The sequence below is a fragment of the Aspergillus alliaceus genome (assembly GCF_009176365.1).
Source record: "Aspergillus alliaceus strain CBS 536.65 unplaced genomic scaffold BDW43scaffold_12, whole genome shotgun sequence".
NCBI classification, from domain to species: Eukaryota; Fungi; Ascomycota; class Eurotiomycetes; order Eurotiales; family Aspergillaceae; genus Aspergillus; species Aspergillus alliaceus.
In genome coordinates, this window is record NW_022474695.1 from 276,691 (window position 1) to 288,450 (window position 11,760).

General features: G+C 46.3%; 4 protein-coding genes across 4 annotated transcripts in view; 1 reads left to right on the forward strand and 3 right to left on the reverse strand.

The window, feature by feature from the left end:
- Positions 1–753, forward strand: part of BDW43DRAFT_32183 (uncharacterized protein) — a 1,441-nt gene extending 688 nt beyond the window's left edge. Inside the window, exon 2 of the mRNA XM_032049419.1 lies at positions 107–753. Within this exon, the coding sequence (XP_031902240.1) occupies positions 107–463 (357 nt within the window). The 3' untranslated portion in view covers positions 464–753. The remainder of the gene's footprint in view (positions 1–106) is intronic.
- On the reverse strand, positions 658–2,751 carry BDW43DRAFT_32203 (YagE family protein). The gene is made up of 2 exons (XM_032049465.1): positions 1,178–2,751; positions 658–1,116 (listed from the first exon to the last, which is right to left on the reverse strand). Exons 1-2 carry the CDS (start codon positions 2,652–2,654, stop codon positions 1,040–1,042), a joined length of 1,554 nt encoding a protein of 517 aa, XP_031902241.1. The 5' UTR covers positions 2,655–2,751; the 3' UTR covers positions 658–1,039.
- Positions 2,752–3,006: 255 nt separating this feature from the next.
- On the reverse strand, positions 3,007–4,525 carry BDW43DRAFT_270046 (uncharacterized protein). The gene is made up of 2 exons (XM_032041304.1): positions 3,894–4,525; positions 3,007–3,841 (listed from the first exon to the last, which is right to left on the reverse strand). Exons 1-2 carry the CDS (start codon positions 4,472–4,474, stop codon positions 3,340–3,342), a joined length of 1,083 nt encoding a protein of 360 aa, XP_031902242.1. The 5' UTR covers positions 4,475–4,525; the 3' UTR covers positions 3,007–3,339.
- Positions 4,526–10,387: 5,862 nt separating this feature from the next.
- BDW43DRAFT_270051 (CTD kinase subunit gamma) lies at positions 10,388–11,492 on the reverse strand. Its single transcript, XM_032041305.1, has 2 exons — positions 11,271–11,492; positions 10,388–11,208 (listed from the first exon to the last, which is right to left on the reverse strand). The coding sequence occupies exons 1-2, from the start codon at positions 11,427–11,429 to the stop codon at positions 10,660–10,662; spliced, it is 708 nt and encodes a 235-aa protein (XP_031902243.1). The 5' UTR covers positions 11,430–11,492; the 3' UTR covers positions 10,388–10,659.
- Between the last annotated feature and the right edge of the window lie 268 nt (positions 11,493–11,760).

Consider the following 11,760-nt stretch of genomic DNA (forward strand, 5'->3'; position numbering starts at 1 on the left):
TTTTTTTTTTTTTTTTTTTTTTTTTTTTTTTTTTTGAATCTTTCTTTGTGAACCCCCTTTCTTTATTTTTGGGTGATAGCTTGAGCTAATATGTTATGTATTATAGCCCCAGGAACGACCCCTGCGTGTTAAGCGATCCCGGAAATCGAACGCTGCTGATACCGGCGGTGATGACGATGCTGCGCCTTCGGCGAATAATGCTCCTGAGTCTTCTTCTGCAGCAGGATCGTCTTCGCTTCCTCGTTTGGCGCCCGCTCCGTCGCAGGAGGAAATGACCTCCTCGTTCCGCATCCAGGCTGGTAACGGTTCCGCGCACGATAAGGAGGATAACACCGGCTCGGGCAGTGATCGCGGAAGCCATGCCCCGGAGTCCGGGTCGAGAGAACCAGGTCAGGGAGATGTCTCTGTGGAGCCGACGACGCCTATGGATATGGATACTAAGGAGCCGAAGGAAGAGAGTTAGGGTTTTGGATCCGTTCTGGGGATGCGTATATCTTTATATTATTTTAGTCTTTGTACTTCTTTCTATTTTGTGTTGTTCGTTCATATCTACGGGGTTTTACCGGTTTTCGGGGGTTTCGTTTGCCTTTCCCTTTCCCTTTCTTACTTGATAAAATAAGATCTGTTCTGGGAGTTTGTTTTTTATCTTATTATTTTTGTCTTTGGTGATTACGGTGGTGCAAAATACATTTTAGTTCGTGGGATAGGTGGGATGGATACTGATCATGTTGTAAAACTCGACTATATCTATGTTTGTATTGGATGAAGCAGTGGCAGGGGTCCACCGGTATAAAATTACACTTGTTCAGGCTTTGCACCTGCCTGTGTGGCTATTGTCATCTTGTATAGTACATGGGATGGCGATGCGTGACCTCCATAGCAGATATTAGCATGGTAATGCTACTCGCCTGCCCCGGTTCCGGTACCAGTACAGCAAAGGATAGATGTGGATTAGCGTAGATAAAATGTAGATAGGGGTGTTTGTCCGTAAAGCAGACTAGGGGGTATGAGGAAATGAACTCTTTTGCTCTTGGGGACTTTAATCAACGCCAGCGTATAAGTCGACCACGATATTGATAGCTGCGACGAGGATCTCGGCAGCAATGAGAACGATGACTGTGAGTCCACATTAGTAACTTGTGATGATGACTACAGGTAGTCGGGAGAGATAACTTACCAATCCATTCCAGATACTCACCGTGTCGGTGAGTTAACTGGTCTTTTAAAACAGCTAGAAGATCTGCGATGACGTCTAGTCGTTCGTTCAGGAGGCTTACTCGTTGATCCATCTCGAGGTAGCTCCGGACTGCCTGGTAGACAGGTTCCAACTGTGGTTCGGCCCACATTAGTTCCGGACTGTCGAGGACGGAGCCCTGAAGATGGATGTTGATCCGTAGAATGAATAGTTCTCCGACTTGCATGTTGATTTGTCGCCGAGTGAGGTTAACGCTCCCTGTCTGTGCGATTTGGGCGGGCAGTGGTGCAGTGTTTGAGATCGTTTCCGAGACGAGGTCTTCGAAAAGGGAGGTCTTCACTGACTGGGCGAGAGCATGCGAGATGGCCAGCTTGATCATGTGGTTTCGCGGGTCGCGCAGAGAAATAAAGTCATTGTATATCCGTGCTTGATACTCGCGTGCATAGTAAAAATTGAAGTTTTCGACTTGTGTATCTTCCGGGCTCAAGATAGAGGTCGCGAATTTAGAGACGTCGGACAGAAACCGGGACTCCTGTGCTGGTGTCATGCCCCATATAACGACCGTGCCATAATCGAACAGAAATACTTCCGGGGTGTGAATTGTCGTGTCAAAGTCTGTATTTTCGGACAGAGCTTCCGTCACAGCAGTTTCGGACTGATGGGCCGCTGATTTTTGAAGGTCGATGAGGTCCTCTCTTCGGGATTTAGCGTTATCATCAATCTCAACCACGCTATCAGAGAACCTGCGCTCAGCGGGTGGCCTCTGGAAGTTGTTCCTGGTTCCAACAGTATCATCTGATGTACTTCTTTGCTTCTCTTCATACAAGTAGTCAAATGGTGAATAGACGCATTCATCGTAGAGCTTCGGGTTAGCTCCACGGGTCTTAGACCTTGACTTAAGGAATCTGATCGCTCCATCCAGTCGATATGAATTAGCGGTACAATATGCTGTTACGCGGGGTAGTCGATCCCTGTCTGCTTTGCCCAGTCTTGCAGCATGGCTCCGAGCGGTGGGCTCTTTAATCCGTGCGATTTGGGAGTAGACGTCCGACGGGAATTCGCCTTCAACAACCTCCTCCGTTATTGGATCAGGGAGCAGCTTTAGTTTCTGGGCTTTCTTTGTCGTTCTTTGTGGACCCACTTTAGATGCCACAGGCGCTGAGGCGGTTGCGCTGTACGGTGCTCCATGGCTATTACGGCGACGGAGCTTACTGTTCAATGCGGATAGCCCAGTCGTCCGTTGCGGGGTATCTTGGGAACTTGGAAATGAGGAAGGACCGGAATACAATGTTCGGGCTGGGGCAGCCGTGGAGGTGGGATCGTGATATGTACTGACTGTGGTTAGAGGGTTGAAAGTGACTGTTCGCCGGTTCGCTCGCGGTGACGTATTGGATGTTGATGGTTGGTTTTGTTGTTGGTACTGGGGGAGAAGAGGAGTCGTTTCTGCGGTGGAAGCCATGTTGGATGTAGTAGGTGAGGATGTTCATGAAAAGCCAGCCATTAATGGTCAGGCTGAAGGGGGTAAAAATGAGCAATGTGTTCGGAGGAGGTTTCCGTAGAAATGGAGGTGAAGAAATGGTTTTGAGACCAAAGCTCCAGGCTTCGCACGTGCACCCACCAAAGGTCAACGGCGGTCTGGGCATCACGTTAGTAGTACTTAAGTACCTCAATTGTTAAGAAATGAAGTTGATTATATTCCCTTCAGGCATACTACATGTCTTTAATTTGGCGTTACGAATTAAAACGAGAAGATATATAAAATGTATGAATAAAAAACCTCTTATTCTTTTTCCGAATCCTTCACGCCCAATCATCAGACGCCTAACACAACCATGTTCAATATCTACCTATTTGCTGAACATTACATTTCTGTACAGGAATTCCCATTTTGTGAAGCATAATTCAGCTGTATGAATCGTGATCTGCTTGCTGTAGCCTGTAACCGGAACAAGGCCTACCTGGACCCTTTGCACTGCAGAGGATGTGAAACCAACCCCTCGACGTTGATGTACTGGGATATATAGACCAACCGGGGACATTAACTGCGCTTATTCCGCTTTGTCTCAAGGGTGATTGTCGTAAGAATACTTGATTCTATTCAATCTTGAGCCCCAGTCGGGAATTAAAGGTGACGACCAGACTTCCTACTTGCGTACAAAGCCAGAACCGCCGCCGGCTGTCCTTCTTAAACCATTGATGTGCCCGGTGCTGCGACCCCGATCGAGCCATGTCTGCCTGCTACTCCGGCTAGATTTCGAGGCTTTCGGGGGTAGGGACGTTTTGGCTTTCTTCTTCTGCGAAATGTCGTCCAGCACTCGAATGGTAACATCGCCCATCTTTACATCCTTCGGGCGCTTTTCAGACTTTTCGAGGAACTTCAACTTGGTTGGCTTTTTTTGGACGGCATTGCTTCCTTCTGCAGGTGGAGTAGGAGGTCTTGCGACAGGAGCCGCACTCAGGATATCATCGGGGAGAAGTGCGGGCAAAGCCGATCGTCGTACATCTTGTGTACTGGATCCTTGAAGAGTCTCCGTGCTTTCAGATAGTAGATCGTCCACGGGCTTTTCTTTCTTCTTCGAAACTTTCGCTTGCGATTTACGCAGCGCATCCAACTGCTTTCTCTTCTCCCGTTTCAACTCTTCCTCACTATACAATGGTTAGAAATATCTCGGGAGAATACCAAGGTTAAGCGACTGACATTTGCCGGGCCCTTTCCAACTTTTTAGCCTCTGATCTGATCTTAGATAACTGGGCAGAATTATCCACTGCTTCGGGAGCGTCATCGTCGTCACTACTGTCATCGCCACTGTCCTTCGCCTGTTGTGTCTCCGCCGTTTCCTCTACCTGCGCATCCATCGGTAACTCGGGTTCTTCACTGTCAAATCGGAAATGCTTCTTCGCCGGCGGGGCCAGTCTCGCCTCCTGTTTGGGATTCGTATTCTTGGTATCTTCTGAAAGCTCTCCCGGAGTCCCACTCTCAGTTTCTTCGGTGGCTTCAAGACTAGTTTGCTTTCTCCGTTTGTTGCGCTGAGCTTCCGTCTTCCCAGAACCGGCGGGCCCGGACTTGCGCTTTCCATTCACCTCTTTTCGTTCATTGATCTGGGGCTCCTCCTCCGGAACAATATCGGAAATCTTCCGTCGTCTCGTTGCTGTGACCATCTTCGGTTTGCCAGCGATTGAGCTATCTGATAAGGTAATGTTAGACTTTTTCGAATGTGCTTCGTCGGTATCCTGTCGAGTAAATAGACCCTTTGCCGCAGTGACAATGTGGGAAAACATAGAGGACCCAAAATAACCCGATTCAAAAATTAGCTAGCAAGCATATATGGAGAAATGTTATTGCGCCCAATCTCGGCGCTTTTTTCAAGAAATTCATTTTCATGATCTCCACGGGACCACTTTTCTCCGAAGGCGGAAAGGTGTCATGTGGGGCTACTAAAGTGTATTGATTTTGATATGAATCTATAGGAGACACGTGATCGCCTAGCGGCTTGGCCGGATCACCAACTCCTTTAGCCCCTGAAGGCTTTACCCATGAGTAGAGAAGAAGAAGCGCTCAAGATAGTTGATATAGTCGTCTATAGAATCGAGATCTATCGGAATGGCATCCGGTCCTCAGTAGGCTACGTATGTGTAGCTGATACAGCATCATTCTGCCCATCTTTCCCCTGAGATCACAACATAGGTTATGAGCCCGGGCTGCTACGTCGTGTCTAACCAACAGGCCTAGCACCTTGGGGGATTGCGTAAGGCCAACTACCTTGCTTAATCCAGCAGAGTTGAAGCTGTACGCAGCGTGTTGATCCTTGATCTTGTTGAAGGTGGCCAGGCCCGTACAACCTGCCTATCTACCCCTGATCGGGCTATCGAATCACTATGTCTCGAAAGCTGAATAGGTTGGATGCCGCGCGAGCGAGACCCTAGGACAGGGAGATATATATCAAGCCGTGAGAACACCCGAGAGCCGAGTATAGTGCCAGGGGTATTTGAGGCCGACAACTGAGAAGACCTGCCGGAGATGCCGGAGGCACCCGAGCCAACTGAGACGGACGAGGCAACTGCAAACGAGGCGGCCGAGACGGATGAGACAGTTGAAGTGACTGGAGATTCTAGTGAGCAACTCCGAAGAGAATTGGTAGTCAGGATGGCAACTCCCATTCCTGAGTCTAAGGAGGCAAAACCGATAAAGTTGGTACAGTTTGATATACTAAACCTGACGAAGCAGAACGTTCGGACATGGAAATCAGACGTACGGGAATTCTGTGAGATACAAGGAGTTTGGGAGGTAGTAGAGCAGACTCTTAGCAGGCAGGATAAGCCAGAAGAGCTGAAGAAACTACTTGAGGAACTATTGTGGGCCTCCCAGGATGCAACCGCCAGATACTATATCAAGAGAAATATCCAACAAGAGGATAGGACGTCAGTTCGAGATCTAAAAAGCTCAGGGGCAGTCTGGAAATACCTGATGAGTCAGTACGAGTGTACGACTGAGTATGATACAGTTATATTGGTCCAGAGGATTATCCAATGGAAGAAAGACCCCAAAGTTGATATTGAGGCATCCCTCCAGCAGTTGGAGCAGATGAATGCTGATCTGTATGAGATTAGCAACCAGAAACATAGGTTTGATGAGCTAATGATACTTACCATGTTTCTGAATGGATTGCCTGAGGAATATGGGACTATGAGAGATTCCCTATTCAGCAATATCAAGCTTGAGCGAGGATTGATTCTATTAAGACTGCAGTAGAAAGAGTCACAGCTGGGGACTAGTACAAGAGAGATAGCTGATGAAGCTGTGAACTGAGCTGAATGAAAAGGATGCTTTAATTGTGGTAAGATAGGCCACTTTGCAAGAGACTGCAAGGCTCCTAAGAGAGATAAGGAGTAAGATGAGAGAAATGGACGACAAAAGGATCATGATTTAAAGAGAAGCCATAGAGAAAAGGGCAGAGATAAGGGCCGCAGAGGCTATAGAGATCGCTAGAGAGGCAAGGCCCGTACGGCTAATGAAGGATCTGATACCGATAGTAGCTCGAGTGATTGCAGCAGGAGTTCTGCCAGTGATAGTGCCCACTGAGTTTATAGAGAAAGGGCATATAGGGCGTTTGAAGGTGCCTACCGAGTTCAATTGAAAGAACAAATCAGTGATTGATTTGAGTATTTGCTTAAGGAAAGCAATGAAAAGGCCTACCGAGTAAAGGGGAGCGATGACCCTATTATTGACAGCGGAGCAACAAGCACCTGCAGCGGCAAGATTGATCTATTTGAGTCATTAGATCAGAGATATGGAGGCAGCTTAGGAACAGCTGGGAAATCCATAGAAATTGCCGGTAGAGGTACGATGAGAATTCTATTGAGCAGTGGGAAAGTGGCAAAGATTTCGAATGTATTATATGTGCCTAGGATGAGACAGACTCTTCTATCAATCCAAGCACTGCAGGATGCGGGTATATGGAATAAGCATGTAAGAAAGAAATACCGATTCTTCAAGAGAAGAGGAGATATCCTAGCAAGAGGGTATAATATTGGTTGTATAAGCTACCTAGGTTAGGTAGGAAGTAAGAATGCATTAGCCACGAGGCTTGAGAAGCCTGGAAGAGAATCTGCAAGGCTTGTGAAGCAGATAGATTGGGAACTGCTTCACCGATGATTAGGCTATCCAGGAAAGGCCAGGTTTAAGTATATGGTAAAGAGAATGGGGCTTATTCCTGAGAAAGAAGTAATTGAGGAATTGAAGATCTGTGAGACATGTATACAGGCAAAGAGTGTGAAGAAACAGAACCATCAGACAGTCCCTAGGGTATCGAGGCCCTTGAAGCGAGTCTATATGGACTTTTGGGGTCCGTATAGTAAGGCAAAGACTCATGAGAGATGGAGATATTATCTCTCCCTGACTGATGACTGTACACGGTTCTCATGGATCTATCTGACAAGGGATCAGGAAGCCGCTACAGTGAGAGCTATCTTAGAGGAATGGTTAGCTCAGGTAGAGCGTGAGCAAGGTGTCAAACTGCTTGTTATTCGGACTGACAATGCAAAGGAATTCAAGGTAATGGAGCCATAGGCCTTAAGGAAAGGCATTTTGATTGAATTCATAGAGCCTGATACGCCCTAGCAGAACGGTGTGGCTGAGAGGTTGAATAGATATCTTCTAGAGATGACATGAGCAATCCTGATAGATGCAGATGTTCCTAAGGAGTATTGGCCGTACGCGCTTAGAATGGCCATCTACCTTAGAAATTGAACAGTCCGGGTGTGAGGTACCAAGAAAACACCCTTTGAGATATGGATAGGACATCTTCCAGAGATATCAAAGCTTCGAATCCCGTTTTCTAGAGTATGGTTCTATAGAAAGACCAATGATAAGATGGAACCATGAGCTATTGAGGGAGTATTTATAGGATATGAGTCAAGCAGAAACCATTATCTGGTTATGGCAAAGCAAGATCAAAAGATCTACTGGGTGACAAATCCTATATTCCTGGAAAATAAGCGAGGTTTCATCAGCAAGGAATCAGGAGTTCGAGATATCAGGGACAAACCTGTATTCCAAAGGGATTTGGGAGTTCCTAGTATAGGAACTGGGGGAGGCATCATTGAGGCGCCTACAGAGAGCTCAGGAAATGGTGCAAATAATGAAGATGGAAGCGTTGGCAGCGCAGTCAACACAAGCACCGGAGGCGCTGCTGATAAGCGCGCTGTTAGTGAGCGTGGTGTTGATGATAATGAAGCTGAAGTTGAAAGCAGCAGAATGAGATCTGAAGGTGGTCAGAATTCTGATTCAACCAATCAGGATCCAGAGATTGAATCACCGATAAGCCGATCTGACCGGTCTGCTTAACTAAGCCCAATAAGGCCAATTGCACCATCACTATCACCACTCCCGATATCAATTGAATCCTCTGATATACCACGGCCAAGCCGAATTCGGAAGCCTACTCAGGCAGTTATTGAGTCGAAACAGACAGAGGCTATCTATGGGCGAAAGCCACGAGCCCAGCGCCGCAGAGAAGAGAGGGAGGCAGACAAGGATCCTTCTCCGCGGCTTACTGCAGAACAGCAGTGAATCAATGAGGTGGCTAATCTAGCTGTAGCACTAGAGCTTTACCTCAGTGATCAGGATGCTTTTAAGGCCAAAGCTAATGAGGAGCTTAATGGGCGTACGATCCCTATTCCGAAGACTTATAAAGAGGCAGTCAATGATCCCATCTATGGAGCTAAATGGAAAGAAGCAATTAAGCTGGAGCTGAATAATCTGATTCAATTTGGGACCTGGAGATATGTTAAAAGGCCTAAAGATCAAGCTGTGGTATCAACCAAATGGGTTTTTGATATCAAACACTCAGCTGATGGACAAATCAATTGATTTAAAGCTTGACTAGTGGCAAGAGGCTTCTCTTAATGTGAGGGATTAGACTATGAAGATATGTTTACCCCAGTCATTTAATTAGAAAGTCTCCGAATCCTATTTGCTTTAGCAGTAACCTATGGCCTAAAAGCACATTTGCTTGATGCAACAAATGCCTATGTTGGGTCAAGAATTGATAAGCAGATCTATATGGAGATTCTGGAAGGTGTTAGTCCCAATTCTTATGATCCAAATGATGTATATAAGATCCTACAGTCATTGTACGGTCTCCGACAATCTGCCTATCTCTGGAATCAGAAGGTCAAGAGATATGTTACCTTGATTGGATTCAGACAAAGCACTGCAGATCCTGGAGTCTTTATCAATGACCGGGGAGTCATTATAGCGCTCTATGTGGATGATATCCTTGTTTTTGGTAAGGATACTAAAGATATTGATTCTATAAAGGATCAATTGAAGCGCTTTCATCCCATGAAAGACCTAGGACTTGCACAAAAGATACTGGGAATATGGATTACCTGGAATGAGGATTCTATCCAGCTTGACCAAGAGTTCTACGCATGATCTATTTTAGAGGAATTTGGAATGACTGAATCAATATCCCAAGCTATTTTATTCAGCCCTAGTATTGATCTGGATGATAGATTATCTAGGAAGCTCACCTGTGATCTGTACAGCAAGTTTAGAAAGATTATTGGACGAATCATATATCTCGCTGGTGGTACCAGACCAGATATATAGTTTGCTGTCAATTGATTGAGTCAGTACCTTGCAGATCCCCGAGATGTCCATCTCAGAGCTTCAAAACAACTATTGTGCTATGTTAAGGGAACTATTATTTATGGTATTATGTACAGCGCAAAGGGGAGTGATGAGCTAGTGGGCTATTCAGATTTATTATACAGGAATGCTATGAACTATCGCTCAATGAGTGCTTATGTATTTATGATGGCAGGCGGACCGATTAGTTGGTGTAGCAGGAAGCAACCTATCACCGCTATGTCTACTACCGAAGCGGAATATATCGCAGCTGCAGAGGTATCAAAGCAGGCTATCTGGATCAGATATTTCCTAGCAGCTATCCGGAAGTGTCCTAAAGAGCCAACCAATATAGGGGTTGACAGCGAACTACCAACCCGATTGGGAATTGACAATCAAGGTGCTTTAGCGTTAGTATCTAATCCAGTCAATCACCTACGCAGCAAGCACATTCGCGTATGATATCATGCTATTTGTGATTTCATTGAGCATGGCGATATCAAGCCATTCTACGTCCCTACATCTGAAATGGCTGCAGATGGACTGACCAAGGCAACTAAGGCTGATAGCTTAAAGCAGTTGATCAGAATGTTGCAGCTGGAGTTAAAATAAGGTTCTATGATACAACATCAAGATCCTCAGACTGATAAGATAAAGGTGTTCAACACCCCTACACATCAGTTCTATGCTTTTGCTTTATTTCCTATTTAGGAAGCTAGTATAGCTTCATTTCATTCGTTTCGGGGTATTGAACGAAGGGGAGTGATATGAATCTATAGGAGACACGTGATCGCCTAGCGGCTTGGCCGGATCACCAACTCCTTTAGCCCCTGAAGGCTTTACCCATGAGTAGAGAAGAAGAAGCGCTCAAGATAGTTGATATAGTCGTCTATAGAATCGAGATCTATCGGAATGGCATCCGGTCCTCAGTAGGCTACGTATGTGTAGCTGATACAGCATCATTCTGCCCATCTTTCCCCTGAGATCACAACAGATTTTGTCCTAATTAGGTAGTGAGTACGGAATATCTCAGTTGCAATACTAGCAATACTGGAGAAATGTCTGCACGAGAAATCATCAATTGGGATATGGTATCCTATATGCAATTCAAGTAAATGGTATCATCCATACCCACGACCCAGGCAGTAGAAAAATGTAAACGCCAAACCAAACACCAGGTGCACATACTTTTCAAAACCGTTAGACTGCCAGACTTTGTTTGTCTCACCAAACCCAAGCAAAAGCGCTTAGTCAACGAGGACAATGATCCTTGTTCAATAAAACCAAAGACCGATGCCAGGGCGCAAAATCACAGAAGCTAATGAAAGCACCTTCACTTCGTACCAACCATCTGCCGGCGCTCCATGAGCTCCTCATTCGCAGCCAGGAAATCGTCTTCGCCAATATCACTGGTTTCTTCCCAAAACTTCCCGAGCTCGTCACCATCATCGCCGCTAACTGTCCACATACTCTCTCGTAGTCGCTTGTTTCGCTCACGGTCTTCTTCGATTCTCTGCTCAATCTGCCTCTTGTCGACACGAACACTCCCCCTGGAGCCCCGCGGAGTCCCGCTCTTTGCTTCCACCCCCTCGTCAGCCTCCAGATCAAGATGCGCTGGGTGCGTTTCACGTTCTTTTAGACCGGCATCGATCTCCGCCACCGTCTCCGCAGAGAGGATTTCCTTGCTTTGTAGCCCGTTCAGAACCCGCCGAACATGCTTCACATTTGCAGCCCCCGAGCCATCCGGTGGAGCAACGGCATCCACTACGCGTAGGATATCCCTCTGTATCATGCGGACGTATGGAGCGTGGTCTTCCTTCGTGGCCATTTCGCAGAATTGTTCGATGAAATACATGATATTAGCTCTGTTGTTCATATTATTCTAAATGAGACCATAATCGTCAGAAGTGTGTTTACGATATGATGTTGAATCGACGAACGTACTCTTTCGAGCTGTTCTAGAATACATGAGTGAAGATCCTCGTCCATGTCGCGGTATTTGAGCGCATAGTGTGCGGCTTTCTGGGAGGAAGTGATTGAGGCATTCAAGTGTTGTAGCTGCGCGGTAAAGCGCATGCGTACTTCAAACGGATCTGCCATCATGATTGCAGACTCACGGCTCAGCTTGAGGACTGAGCAAGATACAGCTCTAGATTTGGGATGAGAGTTGTGTATTGTTGAGGCTGTCGCAAACAGGCTGGGGAAATCACTGGGCGGAGAACACCGTTTGGTCTCTGGAGGGGCGGTGGGGACAATTCTGCTGGCAGAAAATGTGGGGTTGAGTAAACCACTATATTGGTGGTAGTAATACTTGTGAAGTGTTGAATAATGCTGGGAATGAAAAGCATTATTTACTTGGAGAAAGAAGCTATTACTGTCTCAGGAGGTAGAATGAAGGGTTAAATGGTCAATGGTATATGACATTATGATAGAC